This window comes from Mus caroli, chromosome 11 (genome assembly GCF_900094665.2).
Source record: "Mus caroli chromosome 11, CAROLI_EIJ_v1.1, whole genome shotgun sequence".
NCBI classification, from domain to species: Eukaryota; Metazoa; Chordata; class Mammalia; order Rodentia; family Muridae; genus Mus; species Mus caroli.
In genome coordinates this window covers 56,130,851-56,151,798 of record NC_034580.1, presented here as the reverse complement: position 1 = coordinate 56,151,798, position 20,948 = coordinate 56,130,851, and the positions used below count along the sequence as shown (strand labels likewise).

At 46.1% G+C, this 20,948-nt stretch overlaps 1 protein-coding gene across 2 annotated transcripts in view; it reads left to right on the top strand.

The window, feature by feature from the left end:
- The window catches only part of LOC110305160 (multidrug and toxin extrusion protein 2), a 37,049-nt gene extending 16,307 nt beyond the window's left edge, over positions 1–20,742 (top strand). The window contains exons 8-17 of one of the 2 annotated variants that reach the window (XM_021176965.1): positions 665–762; positions 8,792–8,905; positions 9,722–9,789; positions 11,703–11,811; positions 12,534–12,609; positions 13,598–13,667; positions 15,026–15,158; positions 18,348–18,442; positions 19,605–19,659; positions 19,921–20,742. In XM_021176965.1, the coding sequence (XP_021032624.1) occupies positions 665–762; positions 8,792–8,905; positions 9,722–9,789; positions 11,703–11,811; positions 12,534–12,609; positions 13,598–13,667; positions 15,026–15,158; positions 18,348–18,442; positions 19,605–19,659; positions 19,921–20,156 (1,054 nt within the window). In that variant the 3' untranslated portion in view covers positions 20,157–20,742. The remainder of the gene's footprint in view (positions 1–664; positions 763–8,791; positions 8,906–9,721; positions 9,790–11,702; positions 11,812–12,533; positions 12,610–13,597; positions 13,668–15,025; positions 15,159–18,347; positions 18,443–19,604; positions 19,660–19,920) is intronic. The other variant, XM_021176966.2, reaches the window with a different exon arrangement.
- Positions 20,743–20,948: the final 206 nt, after the last annotated feature.

Below are 20,948 nucleotides of genomic sequence, written 5' to 3'. Positions count from 1 at the left end.
TTGGTTAGAGCAGAGAGAGCACACCATGGACCAGTGCATTGACTAGACATCACAGGCGGCCCAGGTCCCCCTGTGAAGGGCACCTCAGAGACAATGTGGTTTGGAAAAGGCTGTGATGCTGCCGAGTGGGGCGCTGCTGCATGGGGCTCTGACGAGTGTGATGCTGCCGCGTGGGGCGCTGCTGCGTGGGGACGCTGCGTTGGCCCAGCGTCTACCTGTGGTAGGAAGGGCTCCCACTGATGGTGCCCCGCATTATACTCTATGGAAAACAAACCAGCTCAACTCCTGTGGACTAAAGCCGTGGCTTGGATGAGCAAATGAATAGAGGAGCTGGTCCTTCAGTCCCTTTTGCTAGCCACCATCTAAGACATGTTTAACTGGGCGTTGCTTAAGGTAGACAGTTTGCAGAAAGCAATACAGATTCAGGCCCTTCAGGGTCACAGGGATGAACAGCAGAGTCATCTCCATAAAGACAGACAAATCTATTACATATGGGTTCAGCCAAAACACAGAAGGAAGACAGTGCAGGCAGGCACTCCAGGCTCACCTATGAATACAAGCTGGGGGTGGGGGGGGGAGGAGGTTGGTGGGGGGGAGGCGTGTTCTGTTTGGATTCCTGTTTGGAAGGACACACTCAAACTAGCCATGACCTTTTCTCCTGCAGAGGGTCAGCCTGGGCCAACACCACCTCCCAGTTCTTCCTGTCTGCCCTGCTTTTCCTCTACGTGTGGTGGAAGAGAATCCACATCCACACTTGGGGAGGTATGTGACTCTGTGGCCTGGCATTGGGCAGGGGAGGTTCATGGACATAGCTCTGGCTTGTGGATTTCTTTCCTCCATAGAAGTTCTGGATTTTTTTTTTTTTTTTTTATCTTTTAGGAAATCTCAAAACATGGAAAATGTTTGTTACTGAAAATAGAAAAGTTACTAGGGACACTGTGATTTTGTGTTTGTATAGTTACCAAAATAGCCCTTGGTCCATAAAACACTATACTGGATACTGGGTTTTAAGTCACAGTAACTTTAAAATATTTTATGAATTAAAAACAACTAATATGAAATCCTGTTGCTTGAAAAAAATCATGTTATACAATTTAAGCTAGATTACTGTCATATCAACATAAGTGAGGAGACCGTTTTCTCCCAACCAGGACCACTCACGGCTACGTAGCCCAGAACCTTTTAGTGGACACCTACAGGCTTAACTAGATTTTTTTGTTTTGTTTTGTTTCTGTTTTTTTTCCAGCTTTACTGAGGGAAAGTTGATAAAGTTTGTATATATTTCAGGTGTGGCTGTGTGGCTGTGATTTTTTTATTGTGTAGTTTGTTTGGTTGAGCTACATCCCCAGCACTTTTGTGTTTTTTAGATTTTGAGACAGGGTCTTGCTACTTGCCCAGGGTAGCTTCAAGTCTGTGAACCTCCCCCCGCCCCCATGGCCACTTACCTTATGTCCCCCACCTTGTCTCAGCCTTCCCAATAACTGGGATTACAAATGCACACCTTTGCGATAATCCAACACAATTATGCCTGTATTGTTGTGTGTGCGTGTGGGTGCACATATGCATGTGTGCATGTATGTGCATGTGTGCTCGTGTGCATGTGGTGCATGTGTGCATGTGGAGGCCAGAGGGTAACATCCAGTGTCATCATCAATTGCTTTCCATTTTATTGTTTTGAGATCATCTCTCCTGAACCTAAAGCCCCCCTGCCCGGGTCACCTACATTGGCTGGCCACCAAGCCCCCCAGGGTCTCCCTATCTCTGTCCCCCCTCTCACCATGTTGGGATTACGGGTAAACACCACCATGCCTGCATGGGTCCTGGGGATCAGAATTCGGGTTCTCTGACTTATGGAGCAAGCACTTGATTGATTGACTGGTTGATTGACTGATGGCCATCTGCGGAGCTCATGATTGATTGATTGATTGATTGACTGATTGCCATCTGCAGAGCTCATTACAAAACAGCTGAGTGCTTAGATGATTTCTTTTCAGAAATGTCTGTCTGAGTCCTCTCCCCCCACCGTGCTATTGAGTTATATAAGTTATATATTTTGATTTAAACTCCTCATCAGATACATTAGATCGCTCCTCCTATTCTGTGGGTTGCCCTTTTATTTTAGTTTTATGTTATTCTTCCTGGTTGCAAACAGCCTTTACTAATCCTGGCGCCTTGGCCTCTCCCCCTATGATTTCCTCTTTGATTTTGAGATCATAGCAATTCTTGAGTCCATTCTGAGTTTGTATATGGTATGTATATGTATGTTTGTATATGGTATAATCTTCAGTTTATAATCTTAGAGTTTCTTAACTCTAAATCTTAAAATCTTTTCTAAAATGATCTAACTTCAGCCTGACTTGTGCCTGTCGAGATCCAGTGACGTCATTGCTACTCGTGAAAAGATCGCCTTTCCTGGCTTTGTGGCCTCGGAGCTTTCGGTGAGGATTGGTTGGCTGTATCCGCCGTTTTCTGTGGTAGTGCCGTGCAGTTAAGTTTTGGTAGCTCTGGAATAGGGTTTGAAATCAGGATGTCCCCATTACTGTTAGCTTTCAAGACTGCTGTGGTTCTTCAGGGTTGCATTTCTAGAACTTTTTTTTCCCTATTTTTGTGACAAATGCTATTGGAATTTTGACAACGATTGTTAGATAATGTTGGGTACTGTTAACTGTCTTAGTTAGGGTTTCTATTGCTGTGATGAAACACCATGACCAAAAAACAAGTTGGAGAGGAAAGTGTTTATTCAGCTTACACTTCCACATTGCTGTTCATCACCAGGGGAAGTCAGGACAGGAACTCAAGCAGGGCAGGGTCCAGGAGGCAGGAGCTGATGCAGAGGACATAATACTCTCCATGGCTTGCTCAGCCTGCTTCCTTATAGAATCCGGGATGGCCTTCCCAGGGGTGGCCCACCCACAATGGGCTGGATCCTCTCCCAGTGATCACTAATTGAGAAAATGCCTTACAGCTGGATCTCATGGAGGCATGTCCTCAAGGAAGGCTCCTTCCTCTCTCTAGGACTCTGACACAAAGCCAGGCAGTACCTGGGCATTTTGACAATCCTGATTGCTCAGGTCCGAGACCATGGAGACCTTCTATATGCATGTCCTCAGTCTCTTTCCCCTGAGCTAAAGCTCCCACTGTAGCCACCACTGGCTCCTTGCTTAGACTTACTCCTAAGTACTGTCTTCTTATGACGTTAAAAGTGGGATTTATTCTTTCCCATCTTCCTGTCCCCCAGTATTGATGGCTGAGCCCAGGGTCTTTTGATTTTTTTTCCACTCATGTTTTATTAGTGTATAATTTACACAAATAATGGGTATCAGCTGGGCAGTGGTGCTGCACACTTTAATCCCAGCATTCAGGAGACAAAGGCAGATGGATCTCTGAGTTCCAGACCAGCCTGGTCTATAGAGCAAGTTCCAGGATGGCCGAGGCTACACAGAGAAACCCTGTCTTGAAAAAACAAAACAAAAAATGCATTTCATTATGAATTTTTTATATTTGTGTGTGTACCTTGTTTACCTGTGTATGGTGTGTCTTCTTGTATCTGTTGAGGCCTATTTGGTGACCAGTTATATGGTCAGTTTTGGAGAAAGTACCGTGAGGTGCTGAGAAGAAGGTATGTTCTTTTGCTTTAGGATGAAATGTTCTATAAATAGCTGTTAGATCTGAGAGGTCTCATCTATGCTGATCCCATACCATGGCTCTTGTGACTAACATCATGAGAATCATAAGTTTGTAGGTCTCTGCTGTAAAATGACTCGGTTGCCTTCAGGAGAGCCTAGGAGTGGTATAGCTAGATCATATACATGCCATCCTGTGTTTGGGAGTTTGAGGCCCTACCATACTGCCCTGCATTTCCTGTCAGCAGGATATAAAGTTCCTTTCCCTTGAATTCTTGCTGGCAGTTAGCAGTTGCTTGTTTTCTTGATGATAGCCGCTATGATAGCACACGGTAAATCTCTGTGTACTTTCCATTTTTGTTTCCCTGGCCTCTGAGGTTGTCCCAAATTTTCATACATTTGCTGGTCATATTCTTCTTTAAGCTCAATTCACTTACCCACTAGTTGGCTGGATTAATCACTCTTAGCCTTTTATCTTATGGACGCTGGATATTTGCCCACTATCAGAAGAATAGCTTGTAGAGATTTTTAAATCCTATTTCATAGGTGGTCTGTCCATTCTGGTGGTCATTTCCTCTGCTGTGCCAGGGCCTTTCAATTCCATACAACTCAATTACCAAGCTCTGTTCTTCTTTCTTGAGCTATTTGAGTTATTTTTAGAAAGTCCTTGTCTGAGCTGACTCTTGAAGTCTTTCTCGATAAAGATTTCAGAGTGTCAGGTCTTACATGAAGGCCTTTTATGCATTTTCAATAGGTTTTTGTTACATTTTAGTCTTCTACTTGTGAAGATTGGCCCCTCCCCCAACACACCTCTTATTACCAAAAACAAGTGTAATTTACATATTCATGTTTTAAAGCAAATGAATCTGTGAAAGGTGCCTAAAATAAGAACACACTTAGGCCCCTGCTTTTCTTCTAGCCTGCCATTTGCTTCCGTTTTACTTTTAAAGCTGACAGAGGTAGATGAACATTGAGAGAATTCTTGGTGTTGCTCTGCCAGACTCCACATCCGCATACTGGTACTGTTCGCTAATACCCTCTCGGCTCACAATTCTTAGTCATTTCAGAGTTTTTTTCCAAGTCAAAATGAAGAAAATGATCTTGATTTTTAACAGCTTCACTAAAGCATAATTTGTATACTGTAAAATAGACTCATTTGGGATTATTTTCACTGGTGTATAGGCTTACATTAATATGGTATGGTCTAGATTTAAAATGTTTCCCTAACAGAACTGATTCCTCTGGACAGTTTGGAGTTAATTTTCTCCCCAGCCTCAGCCTGAGTAGATGTCAGTCTTAGTCTCTAGGCTGGCCTTTTCTGGATGATTTCGGTTGTTTTCTGCCAGCTACCTGGTTATGTTGGTAGCTGCCAACAATTACACACTGTGTCTTTAGTAGATGTATTAGCTGCTTTTCTCAGTGGCATGACCAGATAACTGACGAGAAGCAACTTAATGTGGGAGGGATTTGTTTCAGCTAGTTGTTTGTGAGGAGACAGTCTATCATGTGGGCGTTGGGGTGTGGAGACGGGGAGTGACAGCAGCAGGGTGAGGTGGCTGGTCACATTGCATGGGCTGTCAGGAAGTGGGGGAAGAGAACCGTGGTGCTCACTGGCTTTCTTCTTAACTGGAAAGACACACTTCATCCTTTGTAACTGGGATGTGAGCTGTACAAAAGCAGAGCATTTGAGCTTCTGGCTCCCTGGTGACTTTTCATCCAATGGCTCTAATCTGCTGTGATGACTCTCCACCGAGTCAGCGATCACACTGTGAGTCTCAAACATCCTTAGGCTCTAGTTGTATTCGTGCCAGCCATGGTGCATTCCAAAATAAGTTAAGGAAAAAGGAACCTGCCCAGCCTAGTTTAGCCATTGAAGGTTTACATAAGTGGCATGCATAACTGGCATCCAAGAGGAGGTGTGCATCATAAAGTTATTCTCTGTGCTCTTATGCATATGCTTGCTTTCCTCTCTCTTTTGTGTGTGGGATTCTTCTAAGTATCTTCTGCAGTGTTAGCTTTGTGCTTCCCTTAAAATAGCTTTTCTTATCTATTTATTTGTTTTTTTAAACAGAGAATCCCATGTATCCTAGGAAGCCTTGAACTTGATACATAGTAGAAAATGGCCTTGATTTTCTGATTCTCTTGCCTCCCTCCTCCTCCTGATTGTTGGCAGGGGCCCCAGTGCTACATCCTCAGCCCCACTTCGTTGGTTTTAAAAGATAACCTTGCTTTATATTGTAAGCTTGCCTGACTTACTCATGGGTTCTCTCTCTCTCTCTCTCTCTCTCTCTCTGTATAAGTAAATCACTCTATACTTTCTGAGTTGTAGGATCTGTGCTAGGTCAGATGTAATTCTGATTGGCTCGCCTTTACAAGGTGCTTTTTCCTTACAGATTTTAATATTTCTTTATTTTGTAGTCTTAGCAATTCCACTGTAGAGTATTGTGGGTTGATTCTTCTCAGGTCTGCCTATTTGGGGGTTCCAAATGTAACTTGCTCTGAATGGCCACCTCTCTGCTCACATTTGGGACATTTTCTACCGTAACTTTATTGAACCTTTTATTTTTTCTTTCTTCCATATGTTTGTGTGTATGTTCAGATGTGCTTTGGTGTAGTGTGAAAATGTCTGTGGAAGCCCAAGGCTGATGCGGAGAACATTCCTCATTCACTCTTGCATTTTCTTCTCCTGATGCAGGGTCTCTTGGACTCAGGGCTTGCTTATGTGGTTAGTCTTTGTCCTAGACAGTAACTATTGCTGTGATGAAACACCTTGACCAAAAATCAACATGGGGAGTAAAGGGTCTATTTGACCTATGCTTCCACATCACAGTTCATCATCAAAGGCAGTCAGAACAGGAACTCAAGCAGGGCAGGAACCTGGAGGCAGGAGCTGATGCAGAGGCCATGGAGGGATACTGCTTACTGGCTTGCTCCCCATGGCTTGCTCAACCTGCTTTCTTAGAGAATCCAGGGGTGGCCCCACCCACAATGCGCTGGACCCTCCCCCATCAATCACTAGTTAAGAAAATGCCTTATAGGCCTCCCTTCCAAGGCATGGGCCCCAAGTTGGACCTATCATTGACTGGCCACTCCCACAAGTCCTGTGCTACCATTACCCTATTGCAGGCAGGGCAGATTGTAGGTCTAAGGTTTTGTGGCTGGTTTGGTGTACCAGTCTCACTGCTGGGAGCCTTGTCTGGTTATAGAAGATTGTCAGTTCAGGCTCCATAATCCCTGTTACTAGAAGTCTTTGCTAGGTTATCCTTATAGACTCCAGGGAATTTTCATTTCATTAGGTTTCCATGTCACTCCAAAATGTCTCCCAGTTCCTGCCATATCTCCCAGTACTTTCTCCTTCCACCCTATTCCCTATCCCTCCTCCCCCCCCCCCACACACATACACACTTGTCCCCAGTCCACCCATGAAATCTATTTCTCCTTCCCAGGGAAATCCATGCTTCTCACCTTGAGCCCACGTTACCTGGCCCCTCTGGGCCTGTGGATTGTACCATGATTATCCATCACAGCTAATGCCCACATATAAGAGAGTTCATACCAGCTTGTCTTTCTGCATGTGGGTTACCTCGCTCAGGATGAACTGCCTGGATGGCCAAGAACCAGAAACTGGACCACTCAGAGACCCAGGATAGAACCAAATACAACTGGAAAAAAAGTCAATGAAATGATTCCTAATATTACCTTGCTTTAGTCATAGATCGGTACCTAGCCCAACTGTTCTCAGAGAGGCGTTATCTAGCAACTGATAGGAGCAGATGCAGAGACCCTCAGCCAAACACTAGATGAAGCCAGGGGAACTGTGAAGAAAGGGAGTGGGGAATGAAGGAACCAGAGAGGGGGTGGGGGATGAAGGAGCCGGAGAGGGGGTGGGGGATGAAGGAGCCAGAGAGGGGGTGGGGGATGAGGGAGGAGAAGGGTTGAAAGCACCATAAGAACAAGATCCACAGGATCAACAAAGCAGGGCTCATAGCAGCTCAGAGAGACTGAAGCAACAGTCACAGTCCCTGTACGGGGTCTGAGCTGTGCCCTCTGCTGTATGTTATGGTTGTGTAGCTTAGTGTTCTGTGAGACTCTTCACAGTGGTAGTGTGAGATATCTCTGACTCTTGCCTGCTCTTGTGACCCTTTTCCTCCTAGTCCAACCTTGATATGAGGGCTGTGCCTAGTCTTATTTTTATCTTGTTATGCCATGTTCAGTTGATTCCCCCCCCTACACCCCCAGAGGCTTTTTGTTTTGTTTTGTTTTTTTAAAGAAAACAAGGAGGAGGGGATCTGAGGGGGTGGACTGGGAGGCATGGGGAGAGGGGAAATTGCAGTCAGAATGTAATGTATGAGAGAAGAATAAAAAATAAAATAAAATAACTGGATCTGGAGAGACGGTTTAGTGGTTAAGAGTACTGGCTGCTCTTCCAGAGGATCCAGGTTCAAGTCCCAGCACCCACACAGCAGCTCACACCTGTCTGTATCTCCACTTCAAGGGGATTTGATGCCCTCACACCAGTGCACCTAAAATAAAATTAAATAAAAGAAATAAAAACGAAAATACCATACAGGCTTGCCTACAACCTGATCTTACTTGAGGGTTCCTACTCCCAGATGCCTTTAGCTTTCGTTGAGTTGACATAGAGCTATCCAGCACTCTGGGCTCCTGTGGCGGAACATACGAAGTGTTCTTTGACCCTAAATCCCATTTCAATTTTGGGATTTCAAATTCTGTACACAGAGGCACAGAGACCCCCCAAAACAAAACAAAACAAAACAAACAAACAAAACAAAAAACCCTGCTGACTCGTATAGGGATTCCATCATTCATTTCTAGAGGAATCTGTTCATGCTTATGTTCTCAATAACAGTATGTAAGATTTCCACTTCTCTGTATCTGTGGGTCTTTGCTATTTTCTGCCATTGTTGCTGTGGGGGAGGGGGTGCCGCCTGTTAAGTGCCTGCTGATAACTCACATGGGTGTTTGTTTATACATTTGGTTTTGGTGACCAGTTCTTACATGGCCAGTTTGGTTTTTTCCCTCTCAAGCTGTGGTCTTCCCTGACACCCCGTATCCTGCTGGGGAACCGGCACCCTCGTCTCCGGCTCTGTGTGAGAGGTGGTGGCTGTTACACAATGCACACACCTACTTTCTCGCCTGTTCTCCAGGGTGGACAAGGGAGTGCTTCCAGGAGTGGAGCTCCTACACGCGCCTGGCCATCCCCAGTATGTTCATGGTGTGCATCGAGTGGTGGACCTTCGAGATTGGGACCTTCCTTGCAGGTCTGTCTGTACCCGGGGAACCTGCACCCAGCCTGGGCAGTGGCAGCCCAGAGATTTCCCAGAAGTGGAAGCTTCAGTGGGGTCCTCGGGGTCCTCATAGGGGCTTGCAATACAAGCGTGAACCCGCAGCTGGCCGTCAGCGCATGCGCTGGCCTCGCCCTCACTCTGCTATGTCTGCCTGTGTTTTGTGATCAAGGAAAGGGGGGCTCGTGGGATGGGATGACAAACTCCCCAGCTATCCTGACTCTCTGACCACCCTGTGCGGTCGATGGCTTTGCCAGGCTTCCTGCTGAGTTTGGTTGTGTGTCAGCTGAGACACGTGTTTCTGCAGACCTATAATTATTTTGGTCTTGTTTCTGGTAATGTTTATAGTTCAGACAGCAGCAGTAACTTACTGTGGACACTGCCTCCTTCAGTTGTCCCCAAAGCTGTCCTGTTCCCCTTCGTACCACTTGACTCCTGAGACCCCGCCACCCAGGAACCTCATCTTACCCGACTTTGGTCCTCAGGGTGTCTTCCCTGATAGATCAGGGGTTTGTAGAGTGGACACTTCACTTGCTATGCCGAGAGTCTTGGCAACTTGCCAGGAAGAGGTGTCTGGGGTTTTTGCATCTGGGCTATCTTTGGCTTCTCTTAAATGAAAATATAGGCTAGAAGCTAGAGACATAGTACAGTTGCACGCGCGCGCACACACACACACACACACACACACACACACACAAGCCTATGTATAAATATATATGTGTTCTAGTTTCGTAAAGAAATTGGTTCCTCCCGTCTACTGTTTGACTTGTATTATCTGAGTTGCTGTTTCAGGCCTTGTTAATGTGACAGAACTGGGAGCCCAGGCCGTCATCTATGAACTGGCTTCTGTCGCCTACATGGTAAAAATATGAGAACACTTTGTATCTTCTTTGTATAAAATCCTTGGACCATTATAGTTACATTTAACAGAGGTGCAGAGAAGGAGGAAGGGGACCTGGGTACTGACCATATTGTTTCCCATTGTGTGGCATGGGCTCCTCACCTAATTCTCTGTGCTTCAAATTTTGTGCCCACAACTGAGACGAAACCATAGCTACCCATTGCAAGTGAAGATTGACCGAGGCCCCGTGCCTCAGACAGCAGGAAGCTTGGCGTATTCAGTTAACCAGTGTGAAGTTGCTGCTGGGACTTGGTTTTGAGCGTGGGGGATCAGCTAGCTCCTCCCCTCCTCTCGCCTGTGGCCTGCTCAGGAGACAGAAAAAGCAGCATGAATATCTCTGAATCTCACCTGTGTATAGCAAGCTAGCAAAAAGAAAACAGGGACCAGACAAGGTGGTATGTGCCTTTAATCTCAGCACTTGGGAGACAGAGGCAGGCAGATCTCTGTGAGTTCAAGGCTAGCTTGATCTACAAATTGAATCCAGAACAGACAGAGCTGTTACACAGGGAAACCTTGTCTCAAAACATTAAAAACAAAAAACAAAAGCCACAAAACAGGGTCTAAGATGCATCAAACCTTTTAAGTGGGCTATCTGGGAGTATTTTTCTGCTTAGTAGTTTAAGCTGACTGAATTGAATGAGAGCAACTAGCCTGGGGAGCCCAGGGTTGGCAGCCCACTGTGGAACCTGGACAGAGGCTCTGAGAACAGGGGTACTATGTGGTGCTGCCTGCCACAGGGGTTGCTAAGAGAAAGGGTGGAGCAGCAGGCAGACCCATTTGCTCTCAGGGGAAAGATGTGTGGGAGCCTGGGGAAGCAGGAGGAGGCTGCTAGGGTCAGCCAGGTGAGGAACTAGGAGGCTGTGGAAGAGAGAAGAGAATGGGCGGGTTGGGGGGGGGGGGGGGGGGGGGGGGGGGGGGGGGGCAGGGAGGGGGTAAGACAGAGTGCAGCTGGCTGCAGAATGCAAAATGAGAATCAGATCAGCACAGGCACCTGGTACAACAAGGTACTCTGGTTGCCTGTTTCATAAAGATGACAGAGGCCATCTGGGCAAAAGGATTATGATCCATTTTGGATACCCCTCCAATCGTAAAAATGAGGGCAGTGTGTAGCTCAGCTGATAGAATGCTTATCACACCTGAAGCCATGGAATTAATTGTTAGTATCAGACAGAGTGTGGGCTACATGAGTTCTTGCCTCAATAATAAATAAATAAATAAATATAAAAATGAAAAGAAGGAAGTCTTTCGGAATACAGAAGAAGACTGTCCTAGAGGAGGCCTGGTATGCAGAAGGCAGGACTAGAAGGGCTGTCAACCACAGACCCAGAGGACACCAGGACAGAAGGAAGAAGACCAGAGGATCCAGGAGTAAAGGCTGGGACAGTGGAGGTGGCGAGGCTGCTGGCTGTGGCCCTGGGTCACCAGACACCTCTGGAATGAGGGACCTGTCAAAGGATTGACTGTAGGAGGGAGAGGAGGGGCAGCTGAGGCTCAATTGTCACAGTGGGGAAGGGAAAAATTCACATAAAAAGTCAGGCATGTGGCATGTGGAATCCTCGAGGCAGGGAGGTGGGGACAGGAAGATCCCTGTAGCCAGAGCCCCCCACCCCAACCAGCCAGTCGAGCTTCAGTGATGAACCCCAGGTCCCAATAAGAGACCCCTAAAGCAAGGTGGGCAGCTCTCAAGGATGAGTGTCTGAGGTTGACCTCTGGCTTCCACCTGTATGGGTGCACAATACAAGCCCCTCCCCCAACTAAATAATCAATAATGTCTTTCCGCTTATCATCCGTCAATTGCTGCTTTTAGTTAACATGCAGGCTTCCTTTCCTTTTCTTTGTTTTTAACCGTGACTTCTGATTGCGCATCCCCAGGTGCCCTTTGGCTTTGGTGTGGCTGCCAGCGTCCGAGTGGGCAATGCTCTGGGGGCAGGGAACGCTGACCAGGCCCGGTGTTCCTGTACCACTGTTCTTCTGTGTGCTGGTGAGCAGTATCCCTGACGTCTGGACTGAAGTTAGTATAATGCCTGAGTCTGTGCCTCCACAACAGAATATCTGAGATGGGTAGATTCATTAAGAACCAAGTTTATTGCTGACAGCTTTTAGGGCTGGAAAGCCTAAGATCGAGGTACCACCAGATCTGGCTATCTGGTGACATCTGCCCTCAGCTTCCAAGATCTACTCAGTGTTATATAGTCTTAAAGGGAGGAACAGGGTGAACTCGTGTGGTGAGAGAGCAGGAAGTGGAAAGGGGGGGCAGGCCCTTTTAGAAAACATCTGTCCCCCACCTGGCAGCAGGGCCCTCATGATTCAGTCACCTTGCTTCTGCTTTGGGAATGAAATTTCACCCTGAGCATTAGAGAGACAAAAACATTCTTAGTGTAAGCCTCATGTTCCCAAGGGGCTAGCTCTGACTAACCCGCTCCCTTAGAAGGGATGGAGAACAGCCGGTCTTAGGATTTACACTGTAACACTGCTTTTGAGACAGGGTTTCACAAACATGTTGCCCAGGCTGGTTGTGAACGCCCAGGTCACAAGGTTAAGCAATCCTTCCACCCCAACTCCCCACAAAACTGGGACTGCAGGTGCATGTTCCTGAGCTCAGCTGCGCTCTTACTTCTTGACTAACTGGCACCAATCCCCCCTGGGAAGCGTTGTCATGTTCTGGAGAACTGTTGTTTCCTGTGACTCCTCCTTATTTCGCAGGTGTCTGTGCACTCCTGGTGGGGATTCTGCTCGCAGCCTTGAAGGATGTGGTTGCCTACATCTTCACCAATGACAAGTAGGTGGCCATCCGGGGACTGTCTTGGCTCTGATGCTTTCTTCCCGGCATGCTTCTGCTTGGGAGGGGGCGTTGCCCTTCATTCCACACGAAAGCCCGTAGCACAACCAGGAAGGAGAGGTAGGAACAGAGCAGAAACAAGATTGAACGGTGCTAGCCCATGCAAATCCACCCTACTTTTCCAGTACCACGACACCCATGAGGTCTGAGTGGAGTTTTGCTCTGAGAGACAAAAGACAGCTTGGGTTAGTCTCATCCCCAGATGGGCACGTCCTGGGCCAGGGCGGTCTGTGGTAGCCAGCTCTTCAACTCTTCATTTGAGGCCATGTTTGCAAACATCACAGACTCAACCTTCACTTTTATTGTATTTTCTGTAACAATAATTACATAAGTACTTAAGTCTAACCACTTGTCTGTTGACTAGCGTGGACCATTATCAGGCCTAGTGGCCCAGACCTGCCTATAATTGCAGTTATTCAGGAGGGACAGGAAGATAAGTTCAAGGCCAGCTTGGACAGCATAGTGAGACTCTGTCTCAAAATAAATACTTTTTTTAAAAGAAGAAAACATCTTCATAGTGTCAGAAACTCTATTTATTAATAAAATCTGAATTAGTATGATTTTATCATATACTTGATTTGCAAAAAATGTAATGTATGCTAGGCTTGTGATTTTAAAAAATTATGTAGTAGTATGTGTTGGTGTATGTGTATATGTGTATGTGTGTGTGTATGTATATGTGTCTATGTGTGTGTGTGTATATGTGCGTATGTGTGTGTATATATGTGTGTGTGTATGTATATGTGTGTGTGTGTGTGCATAGAGGTCAGTATACAACTTATGGGAGTCGATTCTTTCCTTTCACCACGTGAATCCTGGAAGTAGAACTCAGCTCATCAGGCTCAGCCAACAGCACCTTTGGCAGCTGAGCCATTTTGCTGACCCAGATGTATTTAAGTCGCTGACTACTGCCCTTCTCCTGTAACAGGGACATCATTTCCCTTGTGAGTCAAGTGATGCCCATTTTTGCTCCCTTTCATCTCTTTGATGCACTTGCAGTAAGTATGCAGCATTTTTACTCTGGCATGTGTGGAAAATGTCCCTAGCTTGTTTATCTGTGATTTAATGTTTGGAGTGAAGGTCAAGGGTCCCCCTGGCTCTCTCCGTCTGTCCACACTGAATGCCTTCAGTGATGTGGTGACCCAGTGACTTGGTGGCTGCTGTACACTCCCAAGGCAGGCCAGTAAGGACAAGCTTACACTGACCACCAGAAGGTCTCTCCCTGGGCTCATCTTCTGCAGACCTGTGGGTGTTTCAAGACCCTTTGGCTACACTCCAGAACCATCCTTGGATGCTTATTCTCAGTATGAACAATTATTCTCTGTGGCCTGACTTCCTGGTCATTGTCATTTGGCTTCTCTTCCTGTGGACTTTCCTCCACTTTCTCCACTTCACTCTGAAGACGGGGCTGTGAGCACAGCAGTGATGAGAATAGTGGCAGAGATGCCCACCCTCTGTGGGCGGTCTTCAGCCACTCCACCCTCTGTGGGCGGTCTTCAGCCACTCCCACCCTCTGTGGGTGGTCTTCAGCCACTCCCACCCTCTGTGGGCGGTTTTCAGCCACTCCTACCCTCTGTGGGCGGTCTTCAGCCACTCCACCCTCTGTGGGCGGTCTTCAGCCACGCCCACCCTCTGTGGGCGGTCTTCAGCCACTCCCACCCTCTGTGGGCAGTCTTCAGCCACTCCACCCTCTGTGGGCGGTCTTCAGCCACTCCACCCTCTATGGGCGGTCTTCAGCCACTCCCACTCTTTCCTGCTAAGGTGCCATTATTGAAGCCTTTAACTTTTCAGACAGTATGAGACTTTGTAAACTAACGGTAAGCAGTTGAAATAGTCAGAAATTTAAATAATGTCACCTGTCTTTTGCTGTGACAGAATCTACAACCAAAAGCGACTTGGGGAGGAGAGGGTTTCTTTGGCTTTCATGTCCTAAATCACAGTCCATTTATGGAAACCAAGGCAGGAGCTTAAGGCAGAAACCTGGAGGTGGGAACTGAAACCACCTGCCTCAGGTTGACACCGCCCACGGTGAGCTGGTCCCTCCCACATCAGTCCCCACAGACAAGCCCACAGGCCAGTGTGATAGAGTGAATTCCTCACAGTCGAGGTTCTCTCTTCCTAGGTGACTCTAGATGGTGTCAAGTTCATAGCATAAAGCCCACGACCTGACAGTTCTTTAACACAAGCTGCTGTGTGCCTTTACCCAGTAGTGTTTGAAACAGGACGTTTTCCTTCATCTTGGCTGTGATGTCTGCTTTGGGGACAGCTTGGTCTATGGGACAGCGACACTGTACTCTGAACTGGACGTGATGAGCAGGTGCTGACTTCTATACTGCTGTCGGTTTCCTCCCTGCAGGGCACCTGTGGCGGGGTCCTGAGAGGCACGGGAAAACAAAAGATTGGCGCTATCCTGAATGCCGTTGGCTACTACGGGTTTGGTTTTCCTATCGGAGTGTCACTGATGTTTGCTGCTAAGCTTGGGATAATAGGTATGTGTTTGATCCCTTAGCAATGCACCCCAGATCTCACTGTTGCAGGAAAATAGGTCGATTGAGATGTAAAGCAGTTGACTGGAGAGCTCTCTGATGGCGAGAGAGGCATTCCTGCATGGTGCCTGCTGTAGCAGCAACAAGCCCTGGAGGTGACTGTGGGATTACAGGTTTTCATGACTTCCTGGCGCTCCTGCTCCTAGTGTTTCTCCACTAAAGGGCGCAGTGGATTGGGGGCTGCAGTGTGCTTGTGTGCATATGGCTTAAGATATGTTTAAGAAGCGTCTGCAGAAGACTGGTGAGGTGGCTTAGTGGATAATAGTATCTGCCATGATCTCATCACCCCATCAGGCCCTGGAATCCATTGTCAAAGGAGAAAACCAGCCCCTAAAAGTTGTCCTCTGACCTCATAGTGGGTGTATCCACACTCTTACACACGTGTCATACACCCATATACAGTTACACACACACAATCATATATATGTGCACAATCATGCACACAACCATCCATCCATAATCACACACACATAAACACCTGCACACTCATATACACAGTCACATACACACACTCAAATACACACAGAATCATACCTGCACACAGTCACATACACACACTCATATAAACACAGAATCATACATGCACACAGTCATATACACACCACTGTGTGTAGACATAATCATGAACATATAACCATACAGACACAACTATGTATACACAAGATCACATGTACAATCACATATAACACATAAATAATACATTTTAAAAATTTAAAAATTAACTGTAGAATCTATTTCATTGATTCTTTTTAACAAACAAGTCTGAGGAATTGACAAATGCTTTTTTGGTGTAATTTTTAACCTTAGATGAAATATGAAGGTGGGGGATATTGTCTTCCTCATAGTCATCCTGACTGCGATACACTAATTGAACTGCTAGATTTTTATATTACTGTTTTATGTGAATTTGCCATTGACTGTAGTTTTATTTATGTGCATTTTGGCTGGGTGTGTGCTTGAGCTGTTGGCCTAGCATGAGCCAGGTGGGTGTTCCACCACGGAGACACATTCTCAGCCCTTGTCAGAGGTGATAGTAATATTGTTCATATACATTGCTTACTTCATGAAATCGGTTCAGTTTTTTTTGTATGCCCCAATGCAAGCTAAGTACGATGAGGATTACTTACTTGTATAGAAGTCTTCCTTGAAGCTGTTTTAACCTAGGATTTTAAAGAAGTTTATGCTCCTGAGGCCGTCTCAGCTTCTGCTTGGACTTTTATTGTGTCTACATGAATAAATTATATCATTCTTAGAAATGTTTTATTGAGGTTCAAAATATGTAGAATTGTGCAAAGTAAGTCAAAAGTTGTATATGTGTTTTGTGTATATATTTCATTTGCTATGTATTTCTTCGAGTAACAATGAATTTTATTTCATATTAAAAATAGTGCAGTTGGGGCTGGGGATGCCCACCACGCAGGATACCCTGGGCTACGTCCTCAGAACTGTCTTTAAAAATCTAATTAGAGAACTTCAAGACTGCGATGATATGTATGGAAATCACTCCTCACATTTTGTGTCCAAACAGCACATCTTTATCATATAACAAATATTATCTCCCTCTCCCATTTCTTTGCAAAGCATGAAATTACAGCTGGCAGAGGAGATGTGCTATGTACCACCTCTGCACTGCATCTCTGGGAGTGGGCATTGAATGGCTCCTGCTTACAAAACATGGCTCGAGGATCACCCAACACGTGTGCACCACTAATACGTTCCTGAACCTTGCCTTAGGATCAGTTCCTAGGAACTCAATCATGACATTTAAGGGACTACGCTGACCTGCTGTCTACATCTCATCTGTAGGGCTCACTCTAGCTTCTTCTTAATGTTTTTGCAGGAGCAGATGCAAGAATCAATCTTAGCAAACTGCTGACAAACAAATTGGGAGATTTAGTCCCAACTTACAGAGCATCTTAACTTGGCACAGCTTGCTCTGCAGGGACTGCTGGAACTCCAGCTCTAGAGTGATTTAGCACCCTCTTCTGTCTTCTTTGGGCATTGCACTTACATTCAGGCAAATCACTGACCCACATGTAAAAAACCACTTTGATAGTTCCTTCTTATACGTATTTTTTTCATGGGGCTCTCTTAGAGTCTCAATTTTTTTTAAGGTTTATTTATTTAATATGTGTGTACCTGAGTGTATGTGTGCACAGTGCTTGTGGATGCCAAATGAGGGTACTGAATCTCTTGGAACTGGAGTTATAGATAGTTGTGAACCACCATGTGGGTACTGGGAACCAAACCTGGGTCTTCTGCAAAACCAGGAAGTGCTCTTAATCCCTGAGCCATCTCTGTATTCCCCAGGTTTCCTTATTTTTCATGTAACAGTTGGAGGAATGTCTTCCAAGCAAGCTACTTCCTCTTCCTCCCTCTACCCTTCTTCCTTCCTTCCTTTATTTATTATTTATTGACATTTTCAGTCTGTATCCGAGACTGGCTTGGAACTTACTATGAATCCCAGGGTAGCCTTGAATCATTATCCTCCTGCTTCAGCCTCCTGAATGCAAGGATTGTGGGTATGAGCTACCATGCTTGGCTTCAGAGCAAGCTGTTGAAAATCCCAGTTCTCACACCTACCCATGTGCACAGCAGTCTGAACCCCTTTCATGGGTCCCCATTACTATGGATAAACAGTAACTCCTGTTTTCTCCTGTGGCTTACATGTCCTCCTCTGCTTTCTCCTACCTTGTCATTTCCTACGTGACTGCTCTGTGGGGCTCCCATGCTGGCATCTTCTTGCAGCAGGCTCCTCCTGCCTCTGTCTGTACTGCTGGCCTGGACCTTCCCTAGGCTGGTTCCTCACTCTCCGCTGCTCTCACCTCAAGAGACACCTGGCCACTCACTCAGAGTTCACTGCAGGTTTTCACCAGCGACCAGAGAGTGTCTGCCACATTCCTACCGCTCTTGACATTTCCTGTTTGGTTTCTTGCTTGCCATCTCATCCCTTCAGTGTCTCTGATAGATCAGTGGCAGACTTCAGTCTTCTCAGCTCCGTGTTTATCCAAAATTTTTGAGAAGTTAATTTAACTGAAATTTTGCTCCACTGATCCTGAGTTAATGAGAATGAACTTTAATGGTCATGGAGTTGGAACTGACTGACTGCCGGTGCTCATTTTGTGTCCGCAGGCCTCTGGGCTGGACTGATAGTCTGTGTCTTCTTCCAAGCCTTCTCCTATTTAATCTACATCCTGAGGACAAACTGGAACAGAGTCGCAGAGCAGGTAACAGGCTCTGTGTCACTGTAAAATGCATCAATACTTGATCCATGGTTGATAAGGTTGATAAAGAAAAATCCCATCAGTTTTGAGACAGTGCATCGTGAACTGTAACTATGCGGAGGGTGAAAGGGGACAGGAAGATAGGTCCTCTTAATTAGAGTTGGCTGGTGTCCTCTGACCACAGGACTCAGCTTAAAACAAAGAAAACAGGAATTGGCTTCAAAATACTTTTGTGTTTATGTAAAATAGTTTCTGCTGATTAGCTTTTTTTAAGGCTTCAATTAAAAAATGTATTTGGTTCCGTTCTTACAAAGAAGTACTATGTTAAGTGTTTGTGATTTGTGGGACACTTGGGCTGGGGTGGTGACCCACATGAGTATGTGGGCAGAGACTGAGGGCTCATCTCATTGTGGCGAGGCCGAATGTAAGATGGGTCGGTGGCCAAGAGGAAGGACTCTTACAAAGACAGGAGGTGAGCTCAGGAGTTTGGGTCGTCACCTTTTCTTTTTCTGATTCCGTTGGCTTTGCCTAGTGGTGATGGATTGTGTGTTTCTTCAACTCATCTTGATGTGTTGTGAGAATAGAATATATGGAATATGGACTAGGGGGCTGGAGAGATGGCTCAGTGGTTAAGAGAACTGGCTGCTCTTCCAGAGAACCCCTCTTTGGTTCCCAGCACCTGCACTGCACAGTAGCTCACAGTTGCCTGTAACAGCAGTTCCAGGGGTCCAATGTCATCTTCTGGCCTCCATGAGAACTGCATGCACATTGCCCTCAGATACATTTGCAGACAAAACACCTGTACACATAAATAGTTCTTAGGGGGAAAAAAAGATATTGACTTGGTCAGTAAGCTAGGTTTTAGATGGTGGTATCATTTACCTTTAGATCTTGGTCCTTTTATTTGTGTTTGGAGACACTAAAGGCAGAAGGGCAAACACGTTAAACCCTGTTTTTCCATTATTGCTGCCAGAGGAGCATTGGGACAAGAGCAGCCATTTTCTGGCATTATTGTCTCTTAGAGTATCATGTGACATTTTTCATGGCCAGAGAAAGCTGTTTCTGAGATTCTAGACTTTCAGCACAAGCCTTAAGTTGAAGTTTTAACAAAAGCTACATCTTGGCTTGGCTCCCACTTCATTTACTCATGTAGCCTTGTTTTTAGGCACAAGTTCGAGCTGGGCTCAAAAGCACCAAGGAGTTGATACCCACCCCAGCAGGTAATGGACTCTTCACTTTACAGTTCTAGTTTTGCTTTACGAAGTCTGAAATGTAGTTTGGCCAGAGAGGTTGAGTTCACGAGCTCCTGTTCTTGAGACAATAAAATTTTCTCAGCCATAATTTTTCAGATCAACTCTGAACTCTCCCATTAAAATGTGTTTTTAATATAAAAATTTTTATGTAAAAAGTGCTGATGATTGAGGGTCGATTTTTAATACCACAATAACAAAGTGAATGTCCCAACTTCTCTCTTCAAACAGATCTGCCCATCTTGGAAAGAGAAATTACGGATGGAGTGATTTTGCCTGATATCATCAGGCCAGAGAGCCAGACCGGCCAGCTGGTGGTAGAAGAGAACAGCCAGTGTGCAGTGCCCACTGTTGGGGAGGTCTTGACGGGGAGACAGCTTGTTTTCTATCGTGGGATGGCTCTGACTGTTTCTGTTGCTGTCCTCATAGCAGGAATTGTGGTGCGAGTTTTCAATGACCGTGGCTAAGATAGGACTGTCCCCGGTCTGTGGACTGGTAATACTTGTGTGCCACATCCTGAGCATGGCTGTGAGTTTGTCACACTCTCAACTGTGGGTAGAAAGGCTGCCAGTGAGCTCGTCCTAGGTTAAGCTTCTATATGGCCCTGTGGCCCTTTCTGTTGTACTGCAGGTCACGAAAGGAGCAGCACATGTGCCTAGTGTGTGCAAGGCCCTTGTTTGATGTTCAGCACTAAGATGGGGGGGGGGGGAGAATGAACAGATAAATGAATAAATGGCTATCCAGATTGTGGGGGGAGGGTGCTGGGGAGGGAACCGGGGACCTCAGCGCACGCTAGGCAAGAACTCTAACATTGAGCACTCTGAGCGCTCGCTCCCACCCCCAGAAGCTCTGCTGGTAGGAAAGCTTTTCCCCAATGACTTTATCATGATTTCCAAATGCGTTGGTTTGGCTTTCCCTACTGTGAGTGTGCTTTCCTCTCCCCAGCATCCTCTGCTGCTGCGTTCTCGCCATGAGCTGAATATCAGGTACCTGTTCTCGCTCTGTCTGGGAACTGTGTCACAGAAGCATTGATAAAATAAATATCTAAGATCTAAAATGTGTGCTGAGAATATTTGGGAACAGAAGGTTATCATAAAAAGGTAACTTTTAGCCGGGCGTGGTGGCGCACGCCTTTAATCCCAGCACTCGGGAGGCAGAGGCAGGCGGATTTCTGAGTTCGAGGCCAGCCTGGTCTACAAAGTGAGCTNCAAAGTGAGCTCCAGGACAGCCAGGGCTATACAGAGAAACCCTGTCTCGAA